The sequence below is a fragment of the Aspergillus melleus genome (genome assembly GCF_016097325.1).
Source record: "Aspergillus melleus strain CBS 546.65 chromosome Unknown contig1, whole genome shotgun sequence".
NCBI lineage: Eukaryota > Fungi > Ascomycota > Eurotiomycetes > Eurotiales > Aspergillaceae > Aspergillus > Aspergillus melleus.
The window spans coordinates 2,133,271-2,159,222 of record NW_025763370.1 but is presented as its reverse complement, the minus strand read 5'-3'; the positions used below and the strand labels follow the sequence as shown (position 1 = coordinate 2,159,222).

The following is a 25,952-nucleotide window of genomic DNA, read 5'->3' as shown; positions in this document are numbered from 1 at the left end:
TCTGATAACCTGGAAGAAGGAACGGTTCAAACTCTTTTCATTCCAGTTCCACGGTATTGTTAAGGTCGCTTCTAACCACTCCTATGATGTATGTATGCGCTTATATACTTGGGTTCTAGACCCTGCGCTGAATATTGGGCCTTCGATGCACACAGAAGATGTACTCCTTACTTAGAATATATATATATTGGGAAGGAAATCTATTGTTTTCCCAAACCACCAGACAAAAACTCGCTAATGTATGAATCTAACACGAAACACCATTCATCCAGCCACCTTCATGCGGACGTACATATTACGCCTGGTCCGAGCCCGAACCCATCGTCTGGTCTAAGATATCGTATGAGTTTGATTTCCTTCAGGCCTTGATGGAGAAGGGACCGAGAGCGTCGTAGAGACTCGGCATCTACAGGATGGTCAGAAACGGATCCCGGATGAATATAATAATCATTCACGGGTAGCACAACTTACCTGAGGGGCATTGGTCAAGGTAGTATCCAACCGCAGGTACCAGACGGAGTCGTCCTTGACGGCAGTGACGTTCTTGGGGATGGTGATGGTGACGGCGCCGTCCGACTCACGGATGCCGGTCTTCAGCCGGAGCTCCTCGTCGAAGTGGATAGTGTCGAGGTGGCGCACGGGGTTGTTGTACAGCCAGACGCTGTAGCTGCCCGCCTCGTACTTGTTCAGGGGGTCAGCGCAGTGAGTTGTCGGGGCACGGTTGAAGCGGAGGTCAATCTTGTCGCCGGGAGCCACGGTCGAGTTGTCGGGGATGCCCTGGTAGATGTTGACGCAGGAGTAGTCACGCTTTCCCCAGGCTATTCCACGACGTTAGCGACGCTGGACAGGAGATGATACGAACGAGCAAGGCTTACGCTGGTACTTGTCGAAAGCGGAGGCACTGGCGGCCAGGAGAGAGGCGACGGCAACGGAAATCTTCATTTTGTAGGCGAAAAAAAGAGTGATGGTCAAAATGGGACAATCGGGATGAATATGATAGAATAGATGGAACTGGAGGGAGGACAACTGCGATATTTATGTGCAGGAAGGCGATCTAAAAATATGTACCTAATCCTGTCGGCCGCGGTCCCGCGGTCCTGAATCGAGAAAAAATCCGGTTCAATAGGAAACAATTCATACAATATCGAGGGGATCGACAGTGTCCTCCGTGGTGGAGCAGCTCGATGACATGGAAGACTTGCCACCGCCCCGATAATTGGTTCTGTCGATTTGTATGTCTCACTTGCTGGCACCGGCGTACCCGTCTCTTCCTGCGCAGGGGACGATCAGGGACGGTTTGGGGAGCACCCTGTCTCAGAGAGAACGGTCGGTCGTTGACTTATCTCGTTGGGTCGAGACCCTCGAGACATATCTATCGAACAATTAATTATTCCCCTCTCCCTCGCATTGGCCAATTACCCCTAATGAATCGGAGTATTGTGCTAGGGTTGCATGAGCTGAGGTATATATTTGGAACGGAGGACCTGTAGGAAAAAATAGGGGGAGGGGGGCAAAAAGAGAGAAAAGAATCTATTCATTTGATCATGTTTTCACGTTAATATGTGTATGTATATAGTTTCAACAAAATGCAATCAGAGCGAGCTCCATCTAACTCCTTGTTCATGCGTCTCCCAGAAAATACATCTTACCCACACTCCAAAACAAACAATAATTACACTCAATGGTTCAAACGTGAAGCGTCAATGAAACAAGAAGGGAAGAGAAAGCTAGGCACCTCTCTGGATGTTTGTTGACATCAGCGTAATCTTCTTTCCCTTCTTCTTCTTTCCGCCCGTAGTCGACGAGGGCGGAGGATCGCTGCTTCCAGCTTCGATAGCTGTCTGCGCTATGAGCTCTCGCTCCTGCTGGGCAAACAATTCCTCCTCCCATCCTTCAAGCCACCCGTCGCGAGGTGCGACTCCAGGTTGCAAATCAGTCGGTTGGGAGTGTGCGACCGCGGCCGTCCCCCATACGGTGCGAGCCCCTGGAGGACTGGTCGAGGGTGACGCTAACGCCCCAAAATTCGATGAGGGCTGGGGAGGCGATGCGGAAGATGAGCCAATGTCATATGCCCCGCTCGCCAACGGCTGGAAATCTCGATCGGAAAATGGCGGATCACTGATGCCCATGCCCATGCTGGATCTCTTCCGATGAGATGCAACCCACCGTTTGTCATCCTCCTTTTCTGCACGAACCCGGTCCTTCTCCTCGCGCAACTCTTTCTCCTTGTTTCGCTTCCGTCGCCGCCCGGTTTCAGCGCCGAATTGCTCTAAGATTTCGGGCACAACCACATCTCTCCAATCGCACTCGAGGAAATTCACTTCGCAGCCTTGGGGGAGATGGCCGAGATATTTCACTCGCTTGCGAAGCTCATCGTCGACAATATGCCCGGTGGAAATATGCTCGACCCGAGGAAGAATAGTGGCGGGGAACACGGAGTAATCACCAAAAGCAGCCTTAAGAATGCGAATGTCTAGAGGGGAGAGGTAGAACTGAGGTAGTGCCTGGTAGAAATAAAATGGATGGTCGGGAGCTTGGGAGCCGTTAGTTTGTCGCATTCGGCCAACTCCTGGGTCTCTCTGCTTAGACTTTGCATCGGGCGCCGAGCCGAGGTCGACCTGGCCCATGGCTTGCGTGATGAGTTCTGCCTCGCTTGAAGTAGTTGGTGGTGATGTTGGCTCTGCCGAGGAACTCTTCCCCGACTTAGTCGCATGCTGGGATGTATACATCATGGCAACTTCATCGGGCGGAGACTGTATAGAAACGGGGTCTCTTGCCTGTCTCGTGACAGGAGTTTGGTGCGAAATGTCGGGTGGGTTGCCAATCCCCTGGAGCTTCGCTTTGGCATCATTGATGGCGGCAACGGCCTTTCGGGTCCATGTGGTCTCGTCACCAAATAGAAGCTCATCCTCTAGCTCCTGCCGACGGAGCTCTTCGACCTCGAGATCGTACTGGGCGTTCATGTAGTCCTCGCCCCCTTTCATCATACGGGCATAGTCGGCGACTTCGGCAGCGTGGTACCACGGAATATCCTCTTCAGGTCCAAGGCCCTCGGCACCGTCTCGAGGGAGGGCCAACGTGCTACCCGCTTCTCGCTTGACCAGCCTTAACACCACATCTCCACCTTCGACGGGTAAGTCGCCCTCCTGACCGCGGAACCATCGCACAGGGCGAGTCTCCGAGATATAGATCGAGTCCCAGCAGATGGGGCATTTTTTCCAGCGCGCTTTCTTCTCAGGAGCGCGACTCTCATCGTCGGTCGAGTGCATGTAGCGAATCAGACATGGGAGACAGAATATATGACCGCACCGAGCCATTCGAGGGGCTACTGGCGTCGATAAGCAAATGGGGCAGCTGGCGGATTGGGTTTCAGCCGACACCAGCACCTGAAGCACGGAATCCCAGTCCAAGTGAACATCCGCATTAGCCGCCTGGGCCTTATAGCTTCTATTGGGCGTTACGATGAATCGATAATTTGCATGAACATATCGAGCCTTGTCCATGGCGTGGTATCCGGACCCCAGACCCCATGACGCATACCGGCGGGTGTTGCGCGGTGGGGGTTGATACTGCGGGCGTGGGGGAAGGGAAAAGTTCATGAGATGAGTAATGGACGTCTGTCCCTTACGGCTGGTAGTTGATCTCATGATGGCCTATTCAATGCATTCCACACTTGATCAGAATGGATTGACACACTCCGGCCGAGAGGAGGCCGGGAAAGAGAGGGGGCACCTACGGATTCGCTATAATCGTCATCATCCAGCAATCTAGGACGCGCTTGTTTGTGTCTATTCCTCCGAGACTGATTGTTTCTCGGAGAACTCGAATTTCTTGATGCTAATCCGGCTCCAAAACTGCCCGAGCCTCCCGCACGTCGTTGCGAACCGCTATCAACCGAAGGGGCCGAGTGAAATGTTGCGGATGCGGATTGACTCGAGATATTCAGCGGTTTGGAAGGGCCTGGTGTCTGGCCAGCATTGGATGACATTGCCCACTTGGTCAAGGTGACTGCGGATCGCTGCGTCGTTGCCGGAGAAAGAGGAGAGGCGAAGGGAATGACTCCGAGGGTTATCTTGCGCCAGAGACTGCGCCGATCAATTTGGTCCAGGGAAAAGGAAGGAATTATGGGTAAGACAAAGTGAGATCATCCCATAGTAACTCTAAGGATAGGAAAGGGGAGGAGAAGCAGCAGAGGATGCCGATGCTTGCTTCTCCCGGACGTGAGGGTGGAGGGAGAGAGACGAGGTAAAACGAAGACGAAGAGGGAGAGAGAGAGACGGCGAGAGGGGCGAGTATGTCATGTCTTGGCACGACGGACGCCTCAGGCACGTGCGCACCCAAAAAAACATCATCTCATCTCAGCTCAGCAACTCCTCCCTCTTGCTCTGCTTTCCGCCTTGTCTGTCGCCGCTGGTTCCTCGCGCCCTCCCCCAACTCGAGGTATAGTCAATTTTCTTTCTTCTCCTTTAAGTGTCCTGTATCAGGTATGTTCTTCATCTCTCTATAATTTTGTTATTTTTTTTTTCTTTTCTCCTTCTTCGCTCCCTCGCTCCTTTCCCTACCCCGATCGCGTACCATTCTAACAAATCCCTTAGCCTTGAACAGGACCACCAGCGCCAAGCTTCTTTCTCCATCGATCCCGCCAATTCATCTTTAACGGTCTTTAGTTTTCCGATCACGAAGCTAAGAATGGCTGCTTAGACGGGTGCTCATAGCTTTCTCTCTCTCCCTTTCCGTCTCGACATCGCCTCCCTCTTCCCGTCTTCTCCCCGATTCGCATGGCTCCCATTGAGGCAACGCGTGGCTGAATCGTCGAGACGACCCTCCGACGTCTAGACATGATGAACCATCACCTGCCCGCTATGCCCCATGGGCAGCCACCCTTGCCCGCTTCTCGAAGACAGCAAGACATGTACACGACAGGGCCTCCCAATATGCGCTCGCCTCCCGCATACATGGGATATCCTCCTCATATGAACGGCCAATTCCCTCCCGCCTACTCGCCGCAGCAATATCCTCATTGGTATCATCCGACTGCAGCGCCGCCGTATCCTCAGATGCAGCCACCTCCTCGTCCATTCCAGCCTCCGTACGCCCCGATGTTCGTTTCGTCATACCCTCCTGCGCAGCCGGTGATGGCTCCCGCCCACATGCCCCCTCCGTCACTTCCCATGCAGCCCAGGACCTCCACTCCCATCCAGCCCGCCATGTCGCCTACTGTTGGCCCGGCGCCTGCTCCGTTCGGTATGCAAGCGCAGTCTCCGGCAATTATCCCCGTCCATCCGGTACCTAGCCCTGCCATACCCTCGCCGTCTGTCCCACCGGCGGAAAAGATCGCTCCGGCCCCGGCCCCGGCCCCAGAACCCAAAGAGCCATTTCACCCGCCCGTAAGTCCCCAGCCCAACCGACAGTTTCTTAAGTCTGACGCAAACACAGCTTCCTTGGCTCTCTGTACCTGAACTTCCATTTCCTGCCAGAGTCCCCCGCCGCCGGCGGAAAGACCGCTTGTTGCAGTCTTCGTCAGCTTCGGTTGAGCTCCCCTCGAAAGATGTTTCTCAGCGGCCCCTCGTTGAGAACAATGGCGACCAGAAACCCGCCGATTCGCTTGCACAGACACCATCGGAACCTCAGTCTCCAACCCTGTCCGTCGCCCCGTCGGCTACTGCGAATTCTACTCAACCGACCACGCCATCGTCGGCCGTTCATCCTGCTGCACGTCCCCAGTCGCAGTCTAAAGGGTCCAAATCTGGAGCCCCCGTGGTGCCTGTCGTTCCTGTAGTATCAGGTGTTGCTTCGCGCCAAGGTACCAAGGAGGAAGCCAACCGTTCCACTGAAGCCGTAGCAAAGTCATCCGAAGGTGTTACCACCGATGAGGCCAGTGTGACTGCACCTGGGAGTGCATCCGCTCACGGTAGCTCTGAGGAGGCATCCAAGCCAGCTTCGCCTCCTGCAGCACCCAAGTCATGGGCCGATCTTGTTCGCTCCAAGGCACTGGCCAAGGGCGCCGCCGCTTCGGGAGCCCCATCTGCCGTGTCAAACGGCGTGGTCAAGCCTAAGAACGAGTCGCTTGCAGATGTCTTGACGAGCCTTGGAGATGATGTCTCTCAATACAGCGATAAAGTTGCTTTCCTTGAACCCAGAGGACTTGTAAATACTGGGAACATGTGTTATATGAATTCTGTATGCTCACCCTCGTCCCCGCCTCTTTTTTCCATCTAACAAAGGTGCTTAGGTCCTTCAAATTCTGGTTTCGTGCGTTCCGTTCTATCAATTTTTGGATCATATCGGCAGACGAGCGTCGCATAGCTTCCACAGCGATTTTCCATTGGTTGATGCAATGTAAGCTGGCGTTTATCTCTTGATATCTAGACAGACACTGATTACCCTGCTTCTAGGATTATGTTTATGAAAGAATTCCGCATTATCGACGCTGCTCACTCAGAAGAACAATTGAAACTACGATTGAAACCCAACGAGCTGGAAGAGTACGGCGAAGCTTTCATTCCGGAATTTGTTTATCAAGTTATTAGACAGCTTCCCCGCTTCCGCGATATGCGAGTAAGTTGCAACCCAGTTATTGTGCAAATATTGTTCGTTCTAACCCTCTTTCTAGCGTGGCCACCAACAGGATGCCCAGGAATTTTTGGGTTTTTTGTTGGAAGAGATGCATGAAGAATGTGCTCGTGCTGCTAAAGATGCCTCTTCCGCGCCTGGCGGATCGGCAGCTCCTTCGAATGACGAATCCTCTACCACGGACGGAGAGTCCGGGGACGGGTGGATGGAAGTTGGTCACAGACAGAAGCCGGCCGTCACGCGATCTTCCGGCCACATCGCCCAAGAATCTCCCATTACCAAGATCTTTGGCGGCAAGATTCGATCCGAGTTCAGGGTTCCTGGCAACAAGACCTCTGTGACCCTGGAGCCTTACCAACCTCTTCAGCTGGACATCGGCTCACCCGAGATTAGCAACATTGTTGACGCTCTCAAGGGCTTGACAAAGCCCGAGAGTATCCAAGGCGACTTCAACTCGTCGCGGGGCTCCAATGTCACCGCTACGAAGCAGGTCTTCATCGAGGACCTGCCGCCTGTGCTGATCCTCCACCTCAAGCGCTTCCAGTACGACAGCGTGACCCATGGCACACAGAAAATATGGAAGAAAATTGGATATCCCTTGGACTTGGAAATTCCGCGCGAGGTCTTCCCTCCTAACCGACGCAATATCATGATGAGCCAGGGCGGTCTTCCCAAGTACCGCCTGATTGGAGTTATCTATCACCACGGCAAGAATGCCAGCGGCGGTCATTATACTGTGGATGTGCGCCGCCAGAACGGTCGCGAGTGGATTCGCCTGGACGACACTGTCATTCGGCGCGTTCGAGCCGAAGATGTTGCCGAGGCCGGAGGCGAAGAAGACCCTAAGGTGCTTGCGGCGGCACTCGAGCAGCACAAGCGCGACAAGGATCCCAACGCAAATATTTACGATCATATTGATGATCTGGAACAGTCCGACAACGAGAGAGGCTGGAGCCAGGTCAACGGAGCCGGTTCCAGTGGCCACTCCAGCAAGAAGTCCACCTCGGCGGTTGTGAACGGGAATTCGTCCCGTTCATCTCTTGACCGATATGGCATTCGAGACAATAAGGTGGCATATCTGCTATTCTACGAGCGGATTGCCTGATTGTTTTAATTTCCTCCTTTCTCCAACTGCACATACATACAACTACTACACGAAGGCAGTGATTTCCTCCTTTTCATCTGAAGAAAGACATCTACCTAACATATAAAACAAAAAAGAAAAAAAAAAGACTCTTCTTTGGGAGGCTGGGTGAACCTTGCTCCATCCTAGGGAAGTCATGGAAGTGACTTTTCCTGGTCACAACATTTATCGAACTCTACATCGATTGCGGAGACAAGTCAAATCTACCCAAAGAGTTGTGGGGGCGCTTCTCTTTGGGACGACTAGAATCATCTCCTTCAACATTCCCAATCATCCGCTTCGATTTCTTTTGCCTTCTCATTTTCTTCGATTTCAATTACAGTTTCTTTTTTTTTTTTAATATTTTGCCTACTCCCTTCTTACTTCCTGCATATTGCTTTTTGCATTCGTGATGAATGGGACAAAAAAAATCCGTTCTCAGTGATGGATAGATTCATCACCTCTTTGATCGATTCCAACTGTTTGCGATGCTCCATCTTGCGGACTGTCGCTCTGATATATACCCCAGTTTATTTTCCTCGCATATCACTCGATTTGCTTTGGCGGAAGCAGATTTGATTTGATGTGTGGACGTGTGGATGGGACTCTTAACGACTGAATGAATGTTTCCTATTTTTCCATAGACGTGTGGATGAGGACGCTAGTTATGATGTGGTCCGTTCTGCCTTTCTCTTGCTCATCCGTCTGAAACGGAGGCTCGGACGATGTCGAGAAGACGCAGAACGAGGAATCAGGACCCGCAAACGGACAATATTCTTATTATCCTTTCTCGAAAAACGGAGGGGGAAATGGGCGAAATCCCCCTCCAATGGCGACTGATTCCTTGTGTTTTCAACGGTGACGGGAGGATGCTGTCTGGAACAATGTTCATCTATTGCATGTTTCAATCAGTCCTCCTGTATTTTCCCCCCTTTGCTTCTCTCTTTATTTCTCTCTCCTCAGTTCTCATGCTCTTCCATGGGGGATTTTTTTATCCCCCCTCTCATGGCGGCGGGAGGTAATGGATGATTCACATACACCATCTATCAGCGACGATGCTATTGGAAGAACGAGAGAACGAAAGAGCGAGAGAGATACCGAGGAAGCGATGCTAAAGGACCGAAAAGGAAAGGCGATGATGTATGTGACGATGAAGTGCGGCGTATGTCGGTGGAATGGGTATTTGGGTGCAGCGAGACACTACTTAAAAGCTTTGTCCTAGAAAAATTCGAAAAATCTTTTTAATTTTCTATTGAACTGGGTTGATACAGTGGCTTTGTGTAACAGGTGTGCTAAGTAAGGTCTTTCGGTGTGTCCTTGTTTAGGAGTTTTAGTCTCTTCTTAATCTGGGTATGTTAAGGTCTTATGTAGACATTACGTAGTAGGCTAACAGAATAGAAGGTTATAAGGGACCGCGAAGACCTCGATAATGCATGCAATGGCACGCTTTTCGTCACTGCTAGCTAGGTCTGTGGGTAGTTCCTGGCCGGTCCAGGTTTATAGGACCCTTTATAACAGGACATAGTGAATTGAATCTATAAAAGATAAAATGTCAAGAATATCAACCAACAGATCCCTAGCCCGTTGCACCGTCCATGGAAAGCACATTTTATGATGATCCGGATAGAACGGGACACATTCAAGGCCGCATCGCTGAGACCGACAGATCACAATTTACCATGATTGACAGATGATTACCTGTTCGCTGCATCCGGGGGGGTTGTACCAGTGACCACGAGCTTCACCGGTCGTTCGGGCTCTTCGGCATGGCCAGTACCTAGCTGTAGCTGGTCCGTCGAACGAGGCCTGATGATAGATCGGCCAACGCGAAGAACGGTTGACAGCGGTGCCTGCGACGAAGGGCGCTTGCGTCCTCGATTGCTGGCAGCTTCAGGGTCGCGAGTCGCAGTACTGTGGGTATGCTGCACAATCGCAATTGAGACAGGCTCGGCCTCGATAGTTGTAGTACTACTTAATGCATTGGAAATGGTCCGGGGAATGTGATACCCTGCTTTCACCAAGGGAATTGACAGACCATGGACAACCTGCAGGGCCTGAATGAGAAAGGATACGAGTTCAGCATAAGGGAATGAACTTACGATACTGCAGATGACCAGAAACCAAACAACTACATCGACCGCCTCCGAGACTCGGTGGGCGTCCTCACGCACCTGTCCGTTAGAGGCGGTAATCTGATGCAGAAACTCGCGACTGATCGATAGGTAGAAGACAGCCCCCACTCCAATCGGCCCAAAGAAACCGACAAAAGCGGCCTGAAATAGATTCTCGATCTGGTTGATGTATTTGTGCATTGCCAAAATGATGGGTATCCGGCGGACGAGTAAGATCGAGATTCCCAAGAAGACTAGACGGTATATGGGAATGATCTCGTTATTGACAAACGAGGACCACGGACAGACGGCGCCAAACCACATGAAGACTGCCAGGTTCAGCAACATATCAATCGTGGGTTGCAACGAATCATCCATCGTCTCCAGACGGAACCAATCACTTCGGGTTACAAGTCAGCATCGATCCCTAAAGGTGCTCTAGATGATAAGATGCTTACTCTTGAGTGAAAACATTGCCAGCCACAAAGCACGCAAGCAAGTCATCGGTCCCGATCATGCCGCAAGTTCCCAAGATGAACAGCTATCGCGACATCAGTAATCAAGAGCCACGGTCCACGAGTTTGGGGCACATACCGAAAGGGCGATGGCAAAGACAAGGAAGCTCTCACGGTCAACGTACCGCTTCTCCTCCGCCCAATGAAGCAATTCGCGGGAAATCCAACCTACAGTGATTCCGTAGACAACGCTCAAGATGACGGTGTATGCCCAAGTCTCGTAAAACCACAGACCCATGGCTTTCCCGGCACCTCCACTGTACCCCTCGCCACCCATACCCACGTATTTGAGAAGATATAGGCCAAAGAAAAGAAAAGGATATCCAAGGCCATCGTTGGCACCAGACTCGGCGACAATGATCCGCTGTAAGGCACGGGGAACATTCCTGTCGGCAAACTTCCCCTTCACAATCGAGTTCGAAAGGACCGGATCCGTGGGAGTCACGCAGGCCCCAACTATAAGAGCATGGAGGAACTCGAAGTCCGGGATCAGCGCCCAAATCACCAAGCTACTGCATATCCACATGGCGGCCATTCCAGGCCCCAGGAGGAGCGACAGACTCCGCCATTCTATTTGAAGATAGCGTTTAGGGAGCTGAACTCCGGCAAGAACCAATTGCACCCCAAGCACGAGTCGCGTGAAATACAGAGTGATCTCCTCGAGGTTTTGTTCGGAGCCTTGCGCATATTCGTGAGGTCGTATGAAATTGGCAGCATGCGGGGAGAAGATGACCCCCGCTAAGAGAGATATTACTGGGTCTGTATTAGCTTTTGGTAATGAATCACTGGAAATAGTGAACGAACATGCTTCGGACAGATAGAATCGCTCTTTGAATAAGTAAGACACGAGTCCGAACACCGAGATAAAGCCGCCTAAGGTGGCGCAAACGATGTTGAAATTGATCAACGAAAGAGTGGGCATGTTGCACCGCCCTTTACTTTGCCAGGTGATGATTTAGACAATAAGATCTATTACAATGCCAAATATGTCGATGGCGTCAAGGGATTTTTAAGAGATATGTACGCAGATGAGGGGACAAGCGTGTGTTATTCAACCATGATCCAGATGTTGCCGGTCGAGAATTGTCTTGTCATGGATATAGGAAAATATAGAATTGAACCAATTCCTTGAGCAATGCGCAATGCAAGCAAATATCACTTATGGATTCCAATGAGACAGGGGGTGATGTGCAACTTCAAGACCAAGAGGGACAGAGAGAAGAAGATGATGAAGAAAACCTCAGGCCAAACCGGGTGGATGACTGAGATCACATGCCGCCATGCCCGATGGGGTAAGAGGCAACCGATTGAAGCAACCCATAACTGAAGCCTTTCCTGCTCGACTACTTCGTGTCACGAATGATGCTACTGTTGAGCTTGGTGGTGTGTAGCTTATTGCTTATTCAATTCTCACGCTGGCACTTCACAAACATACAATGCGGACGACCTAGCCTGTCCGCAGGGTTCAAAATAAACGCAAATAAATCATTATCGTTCGTCAGGGAACACCATAGCAGGGAATAAGAATGGACAGGAGAAAATTCTTGATTCAAAGATCATCATCGAATTCCTCGTCCGGAATATCCTTCATAGCCTCCATCGCGGCCGCCTTTTCTGACACGCCTCGTTTGGCGCCGCTGACGGCGAGGCGGTCGGCGGCCTCATTGCCAGGATCGGAATTATGGCCTTTGATCCATTCGAACAAGGTCTTGACCTTGAGTTCCTCGCGCTCTTCGATCTTCACGAGTATGGATTCGACCAAGTCTTTGTTCTCGACCGGCTTATTGCCGGCGGTCATCCAGTTGTTCTTCCGCCATTTGATGAACCAGGAAGTGACGCAGTCGATCGCGTACCGGCTGTCTGTAAATATAGTCACGTCTCGATGTCGCGGTGCAATGTCCAAAGCTCGCAAGATTGCCGTCAATTCAGCCCGCTGATTCGTTTGACGGCTACCTTTGAGAGGCTCGGAAACATTTCTACTAGGCAGAGTTGAGCATCAGTAAAGAGAAACAAGGTTTGTGTGTGCTTTGGGGAGGGAGGGAGAGAGAGAGAGAAGTTGACTTTGAACTTGAGAGAGGCAAACCTTTTATCCCCAGGCCCGAAATACACGCCAACGCCCGCCGATGCAAGGGCGCGACCATTCTTGAGAGAGCTACCATCCGTGTAGATTCGCAGCATGCCGGGAGGGCCTGTCGGCATGGTTTTCGTAGCATCTTTTTGCTCTTTCGATTTATAGACTACCTTGCCGGTTTTGGGATCGAGAAGGATGTTGGGATCGAACCCGTCCTCAGCGCCAGGGGGTAGAAAGCTATCGCCCGCCTCAAACAATTCGCCCTGCTCGTCTCGCGGGGTCTCGTCCGTCATTCCTGGAGCCCCGGGCAGGCGCTGCAGAGTGGGCGCGGTCGTAGCAAACGGAGCGCCGCTGCTCCCTTGACCCTGCTTCACGAACGCCTCCGCCTCTGCCCGTGTAGGGAATTTCTTGTACCGAGGTCGAGTGAATCCTTTGATTTGGTCCTGAGCCTTTGCCCAGTTCGTGTATACGCCGGGAACTCGTCCACGCTGAACGCCGTAAAATCGGGTAGGTTCTGAATCCAGGGGCGTGGCGCCTCGGGCGTTGGGGGGCCGGGTGCCCGTCAAAAAAGCGCTCGCGTCTTCATACGTAGAAAATGCCTGGACTGAACAGCTTATGTTAGCCCTTATCGAGCTCAATTGCATGTATACGGGTTCATTTGCCCGAAGACCTACACACTGCGCCTTTGTACCCCGTCACCTGAGTCAAGCATTCGTTCCACAAGTTATACACTCCTGGCTGATAGCCCACCTTGACGGCGTAATATTTGCCAGCCGGTGATCGCTTGCGCTTGGTTCCGGCCGTTGACGTGGGCGGGGATTTCGAGCTAGGAGAGGGCTTCGTCGCTGGGCCGGGAGTCGGAGAGGGAGTGGTGTCATTCATCGCGTCGAGTTCGGGGTTGGAATGGGTCGGAAAAAAGGTAATACGGCGTTGAAAAAGGCGTAAAATGCTATGAAGAGCAGAAAGGCGACCAAGGAGACCGGTATTCGAGATTCTAGGTGGCGTCGTCAAGCTTCGTGAACCGCAGGAGCCGAATCGCGCGGGGAATATCCACGGCCTGTAGCTCGAAATGGACCTCTTCGGTCCTTGATTCGAGGCTACAGAGCGGATCCAACGAGCAGTCGTGATTTGAGAAGGAAAACAGCAGAATTAGCTAGCTTGTGTACCAGAAGGAAAGAAGCGGAAGTTGAAGGTTGACGCTGAAGAAAAGGTAGTCGTAGTTGTCGGGAAGAAAAGAAAAAGAGGGGGGGTCAGTAGGGGTCGATGCCTCCCCACCACTTTTGTCTTGTTTGTTGTCAACCACGACACTTGGATAAACAAATGAATAAGCAAAGTGTGCATTTAGTGCATTTTTCTTGCTATAGATCATCTCAGGTGCTCAGAGATAGGCTGAATATGTTGTCTTTTTTTCCAACGTCACTTCTGGTTACTACGTATCTATACTAGATAGTCACTTATCCACTATTGCCATGGGCTGTCTCCGTCAACTGAACCAGTTTAGACCTGAAACTTCCCAGCAACGCCTTACAATAGCTGGACCGGTCTTCTTGCTGACCATGAATTTACCGGTGACTGCCAGTAAGTGTGAATGTGGAAGAAAGAGCAAGCGTGCGAGAATATCCCAGGAGGTTCAACGCAGCCCTAGGTGACGCGTTATGCTCTGCAGTGAATGCGTGCTGTGCAGAGGAAAACCAGTCCTTCAGCAGTGTTCTTTTGCTGCCTGTCGCTCTCATTTTGGTCCTAAACTGTCCCGTACTGGCCCTGGTGACAAGTGAATACACACCTCACTCAATATTTCTATCCCATCCATTCTGTTGGCAAGGCTTTGGCTCCTTTCAGTCGATCAAGCAGTCCCCTCTGCTTCTGCCAGATTCACGGTCAGAACAGTTAAGCTCATCAGTCCATAGCCAATTGTTCAATCTTTTGGCCATCATCGCGACTTTTGGTCAGTTGGATGTTCCCGGGCTCTTGGAACCGAATAATCTGCAGCCAATGTCTCTGAACAAGTAAGTATATCATTACCTGGACCTGATCTGATATGGGCATTTGTCACAGCAAATGAACCATACTATATTTGACCATAGATCCCAGTGCAGGCTAATCAATTCAAAGTGCTCCTAGGGAGTTGGTCGTCACCATGAGCAACCCAATCCAGGCCCAGATCGCCAGACGTCACATGAACCGCTTTTTCCATTTCCAAAGTGACATGGTGCCTCCTACTGGCCCCTTCCAGAACCTAACGCTTGAATTACACGTCGCTTGTCTGCGGAACGATGCCGACAGAGTCACTCAGCTGATGAGCATGGGTGCCAAGCGAGATGCCCTGAGCGAGAGCGGAGCGAGTGCCCTGGAAGTGGCAGAGCAGCTTAATCGCACGAACATAGTCAAATGTCTCATGGCAAACGTTGACGTCGAAAAAGAGGGTGTGCTGGAGCTACTGTACGCCATCCGTCGCGGCCAGTCTACCGTGGTACGCGCGTTGATGGAGATGGGAGTCAAGCAGCAGCTGCAGGATGAGGTTGTGTTCCGCGGTGTGTTCCTGATGGCATGCGCCATTAGCAACCCCTTGGTAGTGAACGCACTCCTTCGATACGGCCCCGGTCTCAACGTGGCGGTCTTCGAGGAAATCTTCGTCCGCATTGCGCGCACCACGAGCAACCTGGCAACCGCCGAATTTATCCATGAGATCTGCGACGAGCAACGTCGTCGAGGATCGAGGGCCGACATGGTGAGCCACCACCAGCTAGAGGGTTACATATGGCAAGATTGCACTGACTTGTGGATTAGGCCACTAGCCAGTTGCCTACCAACAACAGCCTCGACAGAATGTTTAACGAGATCATCGAGATGCCGCAGTCCTCGAGTGTCAACGTAGTGGAAGAGGAGAAAGATAAAGATGGGTATTGGTGAACTTTGGAGAGTGTTGGGAGATGGACGGCAGGACAGAAGATTGGAAGTTCAACGGTTGATTGATGATCAACGACGAATAATGAATACGTCAATGTTGCATAAATCATGATCAGTAATCTAATGCAAGTGAACTAATCCCAAAAGGGTCCGGCCAGTTCTCGGCCGGCAACGGTGCTGAGGTCAGCGGCGACCATTCCCAACCGGGCAACTGTAGAGATCGGCCCCAGGCCCCCCAACTGCCCCGAGCGGACTAGCGCATCCTGCGTCATACTCGACTCGGCATCAATCGGCATTTCCACTCTTTTCCACCTTTTCCATCGCCTCCTGTTTGTTCTCTGACGGCCCACCGGGCTGAGCTTCATTTTCCCGCCAGGATCGAAATCATGGTGAAACTTACTTCTCCCTCCGAGTGGATCGGGTCAACAACACCTGCCATGCGGTGAACCCATCCCTCTTCCTGATGTCTTATTCCTATTAGATCCCTGTCTGTCGTTCATTTAGTCCCAATTAGCCCACTCATCCGCTGCACGACTAAATAATAAACCGATTTGCTCGCTTCTTTTTGTCGCTCGTTCCCCCCTCCTCATCCATCATCGCGAGGGCGAGTTAATGCTTAGCTTCAGGATTCCCTTTTCCGGAAAGGCCCCTGAGCGATCCTATTATTATTAATCGCCCTTATGCGGTTCGTCATCGAGAAGTTAGGATCGACTCGACACAATTTGCTCTGAGCCCGTGCTAGGCGACCGATTTTCTCATAGTACTTGTTACGCCTGAAAGCCGTCCGTCATGGCGGTGTTAGTAGATCAGACCGGTACCTTGGTGAAGGCCTTGATTGCCATAGTATGTTATTTTACTTTCTTGCTTGTCCCAGTCGTTGATTTGGTTTTATCTAAATGGATTCCTATTGTTTCCACTAGTTAATTGAATCCAGGTTGTTCTTCACGTCCTCGGAAAGGCAATTTACAATGTCTTCTTCCATCCGTTGCGGACCTTTCCCGGCCCCGTCTCTCATGCCATGTCTCCCATCCCATACTGCTATCGGTTGCTACGGGGCCGGCTTCCCTTCGATATGTTAGCCCTGCATGAAAAGTATGGAGACGTGGTCCGAATTGCACCGGGTGAACTGGCATTCGCGCATGTAGACGCTTGGAAAGACATTCACGGCCATCAGCCCAATGGTGGCGACGAGTGCGGGAAGTGGATGAGCTTTTATAAGTATGCAGACGGCACGCCCACCAGCATTGCCAATGCCGAGCGTGAGGAGCACGGCATCCTGCGACGTCAATTATCCCATGGTTTCTCCGAACGGTCCATGCGGGCACAAGAGCCCCTCATCACTCAGTATGTCGACTTGCTCATCCAGCGTTTGCACGAGAAGTGTGGCGACGGTACCAAGTCCGTAGATATGGTGTCGTGGTACAATTTCACTACCTTTGACATTATCGGTGATCTAGCCTTCGGGAAACCGTTCGGGTCCTTGGAAAACTCCGTATACCATCCGTTCATCCCGCTGCTTCTCAAATCGGCCAAGACGGGGACCTTGATGTTGAGTTTGAGCTTCTATCCTCTGTTGAAGAAATTCTTTCTGGCGATGGTGCCAAAATCAGTCGTCAAAGCGTTCCAGGATCATCGGGATGTCTCTGTTGCCAAACTTCGCGAGCGTATGCAGGCAGGAAATGAGCGCGACGACTTGATTGAAGGGCTCCTGAGGAAACAGGATGAGCTGGTTGGTATTCCTGGTCAATGAATTGTTGAGGACCCTGCTGATACCGATTCTAGGATCTTAATATGGATCGTCTCGAGGCGAACGGCACTATACTTCTTATTGGAGGCTCTGAAACCACGGCGACTCTGCTCTCCGGGATCACCTACTTACTCTTGCAGAACCCGGAAGTACTGGCGCGTTTGACTGAAGAAGTTCGTTCCTCTTTCCATTCTGAAAAGGACATTACGATGGATTCGGTGAACGGTCTATCGTACATGTTGGCCTGCCTCAACGAAGCCCTGCGCTCCTACCCACCGATTCCCATCGGACTGCCGCGAGTGGTGCCGAAGACCGGCCGACAAATCATGGGGCAATACGTTGCACCAGATGTAAGATTCTCTTCAATCATTCTACGGTAGCACCGTAACTAAGTTTAGTTATAGACCATTGTCGCCATTCATCACTGGGCGACATACCACAACGAAAAATACTTCACCGACCCATTTGGCTTCCACCCGGAACGGTTCCTCGGGGATGAGCGATTTGCTAACGACAACTTTGATATCTTACAGCCTTTTAATTTCGGTCCTCGGAACTGCCTTGGACGGAAGTGAGTACCCCCTTAGCATCTGGTCTATTCATACTGACGAGTATTGATAAAGTTTGGCATATGCGGAGATGCGCATGATCCTGGCGCGTCTGATTTATAATTTCGACCTGAAGCTCGCCAGCGACAGTGTCGGGTGGATGGAACGGCAGAATATTTTCTTCCTTTGGGACAAACCGCCGCTGCACATCTTTCTAACGCCAGTGAAACGATCATGATACCATGACAAAGTATAGAATCAGATACATTGTATCAGCTGAATTGCATTTTTTATGGCCATGTTCTGGTTACTAGCGGGGTTCTTCTCATCTCTTTTCGCGTCTTCTCTTTTCATTTCTTTTTCTACAGATGAAGTCACATACACTTTAAAAAGAAAGTATATATCATTCGTCCCCTTCTCCCATGAATCTCTCCGAAAAGACTGCATGTAAGTGAATAACAACCCATCAATTAAAGAACTGAGTGGAGCAGAGGCTGCCTTGGGGCCGATATACTTCAATAGAAGAGACTAATGATCCTGCTATCGGAATTGAGGTATACAAGTCATGCCTTGGCTGATTCCACTCTCTTTCTGCACCGTTCACTGATTCCCTTGTTGAGCCATTGGCCCTAATTCTAGTACCTCGTGGATACAGTGCACCTACGTCACTAAGCGATCATTCCAGTACGAAAAAGGGTTCGATATGTCTCAAGGCAATTTTGAGTCTATTGCTAATTCTAGCGTTGGTAGAGAACATGGATAGTCACTAATCACATGCACGACAACCCCATACACCTCGGAACAAGCAGGAAAAACCAAGCGTCTAGAGCTCATCATGGTTCCAAGGCTTTTTAAATCTTTCTTTCTCCTCTTTGTCTAATCCGACACACGTGATATCTGCCAGGCGTTTGAACACCCCGATACATCTGGCCCAGGTTTCCACGCCGCTCCCCGCGGCGTGTTTGTTGACTTCGGCCGTGAACGCGGCTTGCCACTCCATGCCACCTTGCGGGGTGGGGAACTAATGGAAGTCAAAGCTGTGGACATATCTTGCTCCATCGGCACAGGCGTGGGCAGAAGGCAGGATGGTTTCCTGACCAAAGTCCCAACTGGCGAAGCCCGAGCCTTGCAGCCAGAACCGCCAGCCCCCTTCTACGTCTTCAGACGCGCAATAGCCTGAGCGCTTCTTTGGGACTTTCTTGATGCGCTTGATGTGACCCATCCCCATCTTCAGCTGGTAGATGGTGGACCCGCGGACCCAGCGCCCTCCAAACTTGAAGTTCAAAGGGTTCTCGGGGTCGAGGCCGTCGCAGCTGTGAATAATGCGGTCGAAAGAATCGTGACATTCGTCACTGTTGAAAGCCGCGGAGTTCGAGTAGACCTCGAAGTGCATCTCGTCGGGGGTATCGCGGTAGTACGTTTTCGAGTGCTTCTTCCGGCCGGCGCCAGCATCCGTCCACGCCATCGGGAGCTCACCGCGGCAGAAGAGCTTCTTGGCCTCGACGGCTGAGTCGACATCCGCGTAGTAATTCGACGGCTCGTCGGGCTTTTTGGTGCATTCGAACTTGTTGAAATTATCACACCGCGGATTGTAGACCCCGAGCTCCTCGGCCCGCGCGTTGATGAGCTCTTGCATTACGAAAGATGCGATTGTCGAGTGGCCAAGCTCGTTCGGATGGAAGAGTTTGCCAATGTCATCTGGTAGACCGAAGCCCCAGCTCTCGATCGCATCTTTCAACCATTCTTCCAGAAGATTTTCATCCGCCTTTTCTCGGCCACCAGGGCAATGGGGAGGAAGGGGCGCGCGCGGGTCGAGGCGGCGCTCTGCCTGAGCCGCCGGGTTAATCGACTTGTAGATGCGCGAGCTGTACCAGAGCCTATCCTCGGCCAGCTCGACCGCCACATCTCGCTTGCCCTCTCCAGTATACGGGGGAGTGTCTTGGATCTGGGCAGTATTCGTTTTGAAGAATTGCAGGTCAGGTTGGCCGGGATCTGGGTAGATCCCTTTTGTCCCTGGGGTACAGAACTGGCCCCGGACGCCCTGCTTGGGGAACTCGTTCCAGTTGACGGTTCGAATACGGTATCTTAAATTGTCTTGCTTAACGACATCGTCGATGGCCTTCTGTATCACTTCGTTGGTCCGAACCACCAGGTCGTTGAACTTCCGACGTCTGTCCTTCGTCAAGGGCAATGCCTCTCCAAGCCTGCCCAGGGTCCAGTCTTGGTTCAGGCCGCACGAGTTGCTATCGGCATAGAAGAATTCTGCGTACAGAACGTAGAGGACGGGACCGCCTGGACGCACATAGCCATCGAGCCTACTGAGCACGCTTCGGATATTACCAGCCAGCAGATGTTCCAGGTTCAAGTCCGCTTTCTCGAGGGTTTCGTGGCATTTCTTCTCGCTTTGGAAAGGCAACAACACGCAGCGCTTGATAATATCTGACTGTTCCTGGTTAGTCCACGAGTATGGAAATTCTTACGAGGGATCCCTTACCAAACAAAGGTCGTTTCCCCCGCCAGTCAGAACGACGAGGTCCAGCTCGGTGTCTTTACCAAGTTTCAGATCCCAGGTCTGTGCATGGATCTGCTCGGTACGATCTCCAGAGCATGCAAGGTATTGGAAGTCCGCATCCGCACTGAAAGCCATTTTCAATCTAGAAGGATAGGATCGGTCGTAACGAGAGCATCTCCTGTCTTCCGGGGTGGAATTGTACAGATTGCCTGCCCCAATACCTGCGGTGAAACTGTCCCCAAGTGCAGCCCACCTTCTGATCCAGCCGAAATCATTCGGGTTGTTATCGTCCCTTTTTTCAAGATTCGGGGCGTCAGAGGTCAGGGTATCATTCAGGTGAAGTGGAGCATCGGTAGGAGGAATGTTAGACGATAGATCAAGGACTACGTCTGACACATCAGAGGGAGAATACAAGGAAGTAGCGGAAATGGTATGACCAAGCAGCACAAGAAGCAGCACGACCCATGCCAAGGGAGCCATAATAGGCGAAAGGAAGAGGATGAGAGTACAATGGGTGAAGGGATCACGGTTTGAGGGCACAAGAGGGTAAATGAAAGAGAGGAAGAAGAATGAGAAAGGAAAAGTGGATTAGGGGAGAAGAGAGAAGGGATTTGGTGCTCATTATATGCTAACCATCGTACATGAATATTCCGCTCATGGAGCCAGACTGTGGCAAGATCCTTTAATTCCTGCACTGGATAGCCTGGTATCCGCGGAGACCTCGGGCCAGCTCATCTTTCACTGTCAGCATAGGCGGCGCATATTCCCCTCATTCCGATGTGGTTGTGAACTGCTGTTTGTTGTTCATTGTATGATGTGATCGTTCTTGCATCCATGGGAAGCAGCCTGCTTATACAATTGAGTTATGGGGTGAGGGTCCAGTGGACTTGGAAGGATGAAGCTATTCCATGTATGCACTTGCTCAGCAAGTTGAACTGCGCTTCCCTGATATACCTGGTTAAGTGCACATGCGATCTACAAGGGTATCTAGGGACTTTAGGCGGTCAGTGGTCTTCAAGACCTTTCATCAATCCAAGTATTCTACACCTTGGAACCTCTGCCAACTTATCGACAATGATGGCTTTGACATAAGAAAGCAGAAGGAAATTTGAGAAAATAATAGATTCCAATATGATGTGACTTGATTTTTGAGAGAAACGACAAAATCTACTATTTGTATCAACAAAGTATTTCCAGACAAGTCTATTCTCAATGATAGTCGCGCAGGCCATCGTCTCAGAGAATCTCCTGAATGAAAAACGGATTTGACTCTTTGAAATGCTTGGTCCTGTTCTTGCCCATGGTTTCTCCAAGTGCCTCAATCAATGTGCCATCGTCCAAGTCCACCGCCCACACCATCGTTCCTCCTAGACAACGCTTGTTGGCAAAGTCATATTTCAGCTTCAGCGTTTCCTTGTCGTCCCAGCTGACCCACTGGTCCTTGTCCCAGGTTACCATCTTCACGGCCGCTTCCTTGTCAAATGTGACTTTGGCGCCATCCTTGATAATCTGGTTGATCTCCCTGCCGGACAAAATTCCCTCGGTATCGGTGCACCTGCCTTTGCGGCCGCCATCGCTGAAGGGGCATCCGGTCGTGAGGCAATTGGGATCCTTCATCGTGAAACTACGGCCGTAGAAACCTAGACCCAGGACGACCCGTGCCGGGTTGATGTTATTGCGCCACAGGAGCTCAAGGCCCGAGTTGATCTCGGTCATGTTCGTGTGGGCAAAGGCATATGAACCGACTCCTCCGGTTGAATTTCTATCCCAAAGACCGTCTGTCGGCAGGGTGAGGGGGATTAGCATTTGATTGGCTGAAGCCGAATGGATCTAGGAATAAGTACTCACGGATGTCATAAGTCATGATGTTGAACCAGTCCAGGTGGGGCTCCAGATTGGCGATATCGAATCCGCGAAGATACCAGTAGGATGCAGGCTGGACGGGATGTTAGTTTCTAACCCGAGAAGACGACGGAAGAATAGACTGACCAGGGTGATTGAAATCCCGAAACGCCTTCAAGATGCATTCAAACGTTCTCGCAGACCCTTCAAAAAGGTCACGTAGTTCGCGTAGTCCTCGCGCTTCCCTCCACGTTGGTCATCCACGGGATATTCCCAGTCAAGGTCGACCCCATCGAAGTTGTTGACCACCATAAAGTTGATCAACGATTCAGCGAACGTATTCTGGTGTGCCTCGGAGGCAGCAAGATCTGAGAACGTTGTCGCCGTATTGCCCGGATCATTGAAGGCCCAGCCCCCAATGGCAATCCACACTTCGAGGCCAGGCTGACGGGCCTTGAGAGCTGTCACTTGACGATAGCGCGAGGCAGTGGCCGTATCCATAGGGGCAACGCGGAAGGTCGAGGGATCGATGTAGGCAAATGCAAAGTTAATGTGCGTGTAGTACCCCAGGGGGATATCCTTCGCAGGCATATCTGTTTGTCAGTTGATTAGAGTTAGGGCTTCGAGAGTAGAATGAATCTCCTTACGGTCACACTTCTTCTCTTCGTTCCAGCCTTCCCAGTATCCGATGGTTTTGGCTTTGGCCGAATCGCCGGTGCATTCGGGGGAAATCACCTTCTTGCCTTGACAGAAGTCCTCGGTTGTTCCTATGAGAATGAGATGAAGGTCAAGAATCACATGTAAAGGGAGGGCAGGCGGACGAACCACAGAAACCATACTTGCTACAGCACACATTCAAGGGACACGTAGACGCATTGGACCATTGCATACCCCAGCCGGCGTCACATTCGCTTTTGCGATCACACTGCGAGGTACAATCCTTTCCACAAAAGTCGGGTCCAAAGCCGCAAACGCCCTTGCCGGTCTCTTTGTCTCTATGGGTAGCTGTTAGAAACAGGAACAAAATGTAACCTATATGAGGACACTTAAAGTGGTCCGCAGCAGCCGATTTTGCAGGCGCTATCCTTCGTACAGGACGGATCATCCTTGTCAGCTGCCACCTGGAGGTTAACGGTAAGGGGATTGGATTCCGGGATGATAGTGGCATAGACGCCGACAACTAGATAGCACAGATATAAAGGAAACAGAAAAAGGGACAAGAAAGCATTCGTCATGGTGAACGGATGGACTAGAAGTGCAACAAATTCAGATAGGTTCACTAGAATTCACAGGACTAAGAAAGGGGATAGAGGTAGAGTGCAGGCTGAAGAGCATTCTAGCTCTGGGATGCTCTTAAGTAACCCCCTACTGCACTTCTTTGCGGAACATCCCTTTCATTATCAGATTATCCCGGATTGATGAAGATCTCCGGTCAGCCCAGCACGCAGTGACACCAATATGCCCCCCTCTGGCCCGGGATATTCCAAATATGCCCATCAAGCTAACGGCCAGGCCTTCTGGAGACCTGCCCTACTCTCTGAAACCAAAGGAGCGGAGCTTTCCTGTTCACCTCTGCTCGTGTCCATATTAAAGCCGTCGATCTTTGCCCTCCAGGATCTCTCTGCTTCTCAACTCTTTCATTTCTCAACCCATTCTTTCCCCTCTCATTCTCTATCCCACCCTTCTTTGTAAACAATGTATCTTCTTCATTTCCTGTTCTTGCTGCTGCTGGCTGCAGTGACTCTGGGTCAGGCTCCGGCGGATTCCTCCCCGGCTGGCCCGACTCTGCCTGGCACGGCGTCTGACTGCAACAGATGGTACAAGATCAAGAAAGGCGACGGCTGCGACTCCGTTCAGAAGGAGTTCGGGATCACCGCAAAGGACTTTTTTGCCTGGAACCCCGATGTCTCGTCTGACTGCTTGAAGAACTTCTGGGTTGACAACGCGTACTGCGTCGGGGTTGGGCCTGTCCCCAGCGGCAGCCCTAGCCCTAGCCCAATCACGTCTTCCTCGGACAAGTCTTCACTTTCTGCTTCCTCTCTTTCTTCCTCTCCCCCGTCCCCCCTTTCTTCCTCCCAGTCAGCTCCTGTTTCATCTTCTCCATCTTCCAACGACTCGACCGGTCCGGCCAGCTACACATTCAATCACCCTATCACTTCGTTAACTAAGCTGCCTCCGCCCCCAACCGAAACTGCTTGGAAGACGCAGGCGGGTCAGCCAAAGTCGTGCTACAGGTGGCATAAGGTGCAGTATGGGGAGACCTGTAGAAAGATCGCGAACCTGTACAGTCTGATCACCCTGGATGAGTTGTAAGTTCTAACCTCCCCGGTCCGCGTCTCGTCCGACTAACGCTCCGTCAAGCATTGAATGGAATCCCGAAGCTGCCGTCGACTGTGACAATATCTTCGCTGGCTGGCAGGTATGTGTCGGCGTGGTGAAACTGTTCACCTTCAACAAACCCACTTCGGGTCCCGTGTCAGTGCCGGAGCCGACGCCGTACACTCCAAGCGGCCCCCGTACCTGGACCTTCACGACCCCCCTCCCATTCTCAATTCCTGCGAATTTCACCCTCGGTCCTTACACGGCCACGTCCATGCCTACTTACAACGTCCAAGTCAACACTACCAAAGAATGTCGGGCCTGGTACCAGGTTGACTATACTCAGGGTTGCGAGAATGTGGTCAATCTATTCGGCACATTTTCCATGGAGGATTTCATTGCCTGGAATCCTACCCTTGGAAGAGACTGCAAGGGAATCCAAGTAAGAGAGCCCCGTCTTTACCTCTCCGTCTTTTTTGCTTCTTACGCTCTATAGAATGGCTTCTGGTACTGCGTGGCTGTTCCTGGTACCCCTGCCAGCCGGACGGCACCTGAACGTCCCCCAGTTTTTCCAACGAGCCTTCGTCAACCGGGAGTGGCATCCAACTGTAATCGCTGGTGGAGGGTCCTCCGGTTCGACACCTGCGACAAAATTATCTATCGGAATGACCTCGAGTTTGAAGACTTTTATAAATGGAACCCTGCTATTTCCTGGCCCAGCTGTAAAGGTCTGATCCGTGATAGTGAGGTCTGTGTGGGGGTGGCCAACAACAAGACTATAACGTCGAGTTCGTGGCCTCCCAACTCCACGTCTCCTCCTCCTCCTCCCCTTTATCCCACCGGTTGGAACCTCACCAGTCACGTCCCGATGACATCCTCATCGCGACTCCCACCCTCTCTTCCACCCGTCCGTTCGTCGGGCACGACTTGGATTCGGTTGTCGGGTTTTACTACGAGCTACGGGACTCCTCCGTCAACGTCCTGGCCTCCGGTGTCGACTGTGACTTCTTGCAACGACACGTCGAGCACTTCGTGGAAAGATTGGACCAGCACCGGCGTCCAATCGACCAGGTCCCAGTCTTCTTCTAAGCCGACGGCGATCGCCCCTGTGGCTAGCCCGACCCTGATCATGACTACTCCGTGCAATAGCTCCGGCATCTCGCCGCCCTCGGCGCCTTCCTGGACGGACACAGATGACGATTGGACTAGCACCGACATCGACCCGAGTACGCCCTGGTATTCTGCCCCAACTGTCGCTGCCCCCAGCATCTCTGTCCCCGTGGTTAATCCGACCATGATTACGAGCACTCCTTGCGTGAGCGCGAGTATGCCGCCATCTCCCACGTCGCCTTCCTTGACCGATACTATCATTGGCACCCACTCCGGGTCTGCTCCAGTGTCTTCATCCGGCCCGTTGCCCTCGGTGACCACCGTTTGTCCTCATGACAAGGGCAATGGTACCCCTGGTTGCGTGCGGCCTTCCATGACTGCCTTCTCCTCGCAAGATGAAGTCCTGACTGTCACCGTGAGGACGACCACCACCATCATCTGCGATACTGTCCTGGGCCATTGAGGGGGCCGCCGCATGATATTTGTCCATGGCGGGAGGATTCCTTCACCCATTATTTGATATGCATCGTGTATGTAGACAGTTCTGCCATAGCATGAAGTGAGCCAAATGAAT

At 51.7% G+C, this 25,952-nt stretch overlaps 11 protein-coding genes across 11 annotated transcripts; 5 read left to right on the top strand and 6 right to left on the bottom strand.

The window, feature by feature from the left end:
- Nucleotides 1-358: 358 nt before the first annotated feature.
- LDX57_000775 (uncharacterized protein) lies at nt 359-942 on the bottom strand (the record flags this gene model as incomplete). Its single annotated transcript, XM_046082420.1, has 3 exons — nt 359-406; nt 472-818; nt 876-942. The coding sequence occupies 3 exons, from the start codon at nt 940-942 to the stop codon at nt 359-361; spliced, it is 462 nt and encodes a 153-aa protein (XP_045938377.1).
- A 785-nt stretch (nt 943-1,727) lies between these two features.
- On the bottom strand, nt 1,728-3,647 carry LDX57_000774 (RING-type E3 ubiquitin transferase MAG2; the record flags this gene model as incomplete). The annotated part of the gene is made up of 1 exon (XM_046082419.1): nt 1,728-3,647. One exon carries the CDS (start codon nt 3,645-3,647, stop codon nt 1,728-1,730), a length of 1,920 nt encoding a protein of 639 aa, XP_045938376.1.
- Nucleotides 3,648-4,862: 1,215 nt separating this feature from the next.
- Nucleotides 4,863-7,678, top strand: LDX57_000773 (mRNA-binding ubiquitin-specific protease UBP3; the record flags this gene model as incomplete). The annotated part of the gene is made up of 5 exons (XM_046082418.1): nt 4,863-5,387; nt 5,437-6,180; nt 6,233-6,339; nt 6,396-6,558; nt 6,614-7,678. 5 exons carry the CDS (start codon nt 4,863-4,865, stop codon nt 7,676-7,678), a joined length of 2,604 nt encoding a protein of 867 aa, XP_045938375.1.
- Nucleotides 7,679-9,390: 1,712 nt separating this feature from the next.
- On the bottom strand, nt 9,391-11,244 carry LDX57_000772 (putative Na/H antiporter; the record flags this gene model as incomplete). Its single annotated transcript, XM_046082417.1, has 5 exons — nt 9,391-9,741; nt 9,796-10,207; nt 10,266-10,348; nt 10,402-11,075; nt 11,127-11,244. 5 exons carry the CDS (start codon nt 11,242-11,244, stop codon nt 9,391-9,393), a joined length of 1,638 nt encoding a protein of 545 aa, XP_045938374.1.
- Nucleotides 11,245-11,871: 627 nt separating this feature from the next.
- LDX57_000771 (RNA-DNA hybrid ribonuclease) lies at nt 11,872-13,275 on the bottom strand (the record flags this gene model as incomplete). Its single annotated transcript, XM_046082416.1, has 3 exons — nt 11,872-12,301; nt 12,406-12,997; nt 13,068-13,275. 3 exons carry the CDS (start codon nt 13,273-13,275, stop codon nt 11,872-11,874), a joined length of 1,230 nt encoding a protein of 409 aa, XP_045938373.1.
- Nucleotides 13,276-14,530: 1,255 nt separating this feature from the next.
- LDX57_000770 (ankyrin repeat domain-containing protein) lies at nt 14,531-15,268 on the top strand (the record flags this gene model as incomplete). Its single annotated transcript, XM_046082415.1, has 1 exon — nt 14,531-15,268. The coding sequence occupies one exon, from the start codon at nt 14,531-14,533 to the stop codon at nt 15,266-15,268; it is 738 nt and encodes a 245-aa protein (XP_045938372.1).
- An 821-nt stretch (nt 15,269-16,089) lies between these two features.
- LDX57_000769 (uncharacterized protein) lies at nt 16,090-17,050 on the top strand (the record flags this gene model as incomplete). Its single annotated transcript, XM_046082414.1, has 2 exons — nt 16,090-16,143; nt 16,235-17,050. 2 exons carry the CDS (start codon nt 16,090-16,092, stop codon nt 17,048-17,050), a joined length of 870 nt encoding a protein of 289 aa, XP_045938371.1.
- A 41-nt stretch (nt 17,051-17,091) lies between these two features.
- On the top strand, nt 17,092-17,427 carry LDX57_000768 (uncharacterized protein; the record flags this gene model as incomplete). The annotated part of the gene is made up of 1 exon (XM_046082413.1): nt 17,092-17,427. One exon carries the CDS (start codon nt 17,092-17,094, stop codon nt 17,425-17,427), a length of 336 nt encoding a protein of 111 aa, XP_045938370.1.
- Nucleotides 17,428-18,584: 1,157 nt separating this feature from the next.
- On the bottom strand, nt 18,585-20,587 carry LDX57_000767 (uncharacterized protein; the record flags this gene model as incomplete). Its single annotated transcript, XM_046082412.1, has 2 exons — nt 18,585-20,038; nt 20,090-20,587. 2 exons carry the CDS (start codon nt 20,585-20,587, stop codon nt 18,617-18,619), a joined length of 1,920 nt encoding a protein of 639 aa, XP_045938369.1. The 3' UTR covers nt 18,585-18,616.
- Nucleotides 20,588-21,343: 756 nt separating this feature from the next.
- On the bottom strand, nt 21,344-22,955 carry LDX57_000766 (glycoside hydrolase family 18 protein; the record flags this gene model as incomplete). Its single annotated transcript, XM_046082411.1, has 4 exons — nt 22,597-22,955; nt 22,169-22,542; nt 21,956-22,043; nt 21,344-21,885 (listed from the first exon to the last, which is right to left on the bottom strand). The coding sequence occupies exons 1-4, from the start codon at nt 22,802-22,804 to the stop codon at nt 21,344-21,346; spliced, it is 1,212 nt and encodes a 403-aa protein (XP_045938368.1). The 5' UTR covers nt 22,805-22,955.
- A 689-nt stretch (nt 22,956-23,644) lies between these two features.
- On the top strand, nt 23,645-25,841 carry LDX57_000765 (LysM peptidoglycan-binding domain-containing protein; the record flags this gene model as incomplete). The annotated part of the gene is made up of 3 exons (XM_046082410.1): nt 23,645-24,258; nt 24,311-24,710; nt 24,765-25,841. The coding sequence occupies 3 exons, from the start codon at nt 23,645-23,647 to the stop codon at nt 25,839-25,841; spliced, it is 2,091 nt and encodes a 696-aa protein (XP_045938367.1).
- Nucleotides 25,842-25,952: the final 111 nt, after the last annotated feature.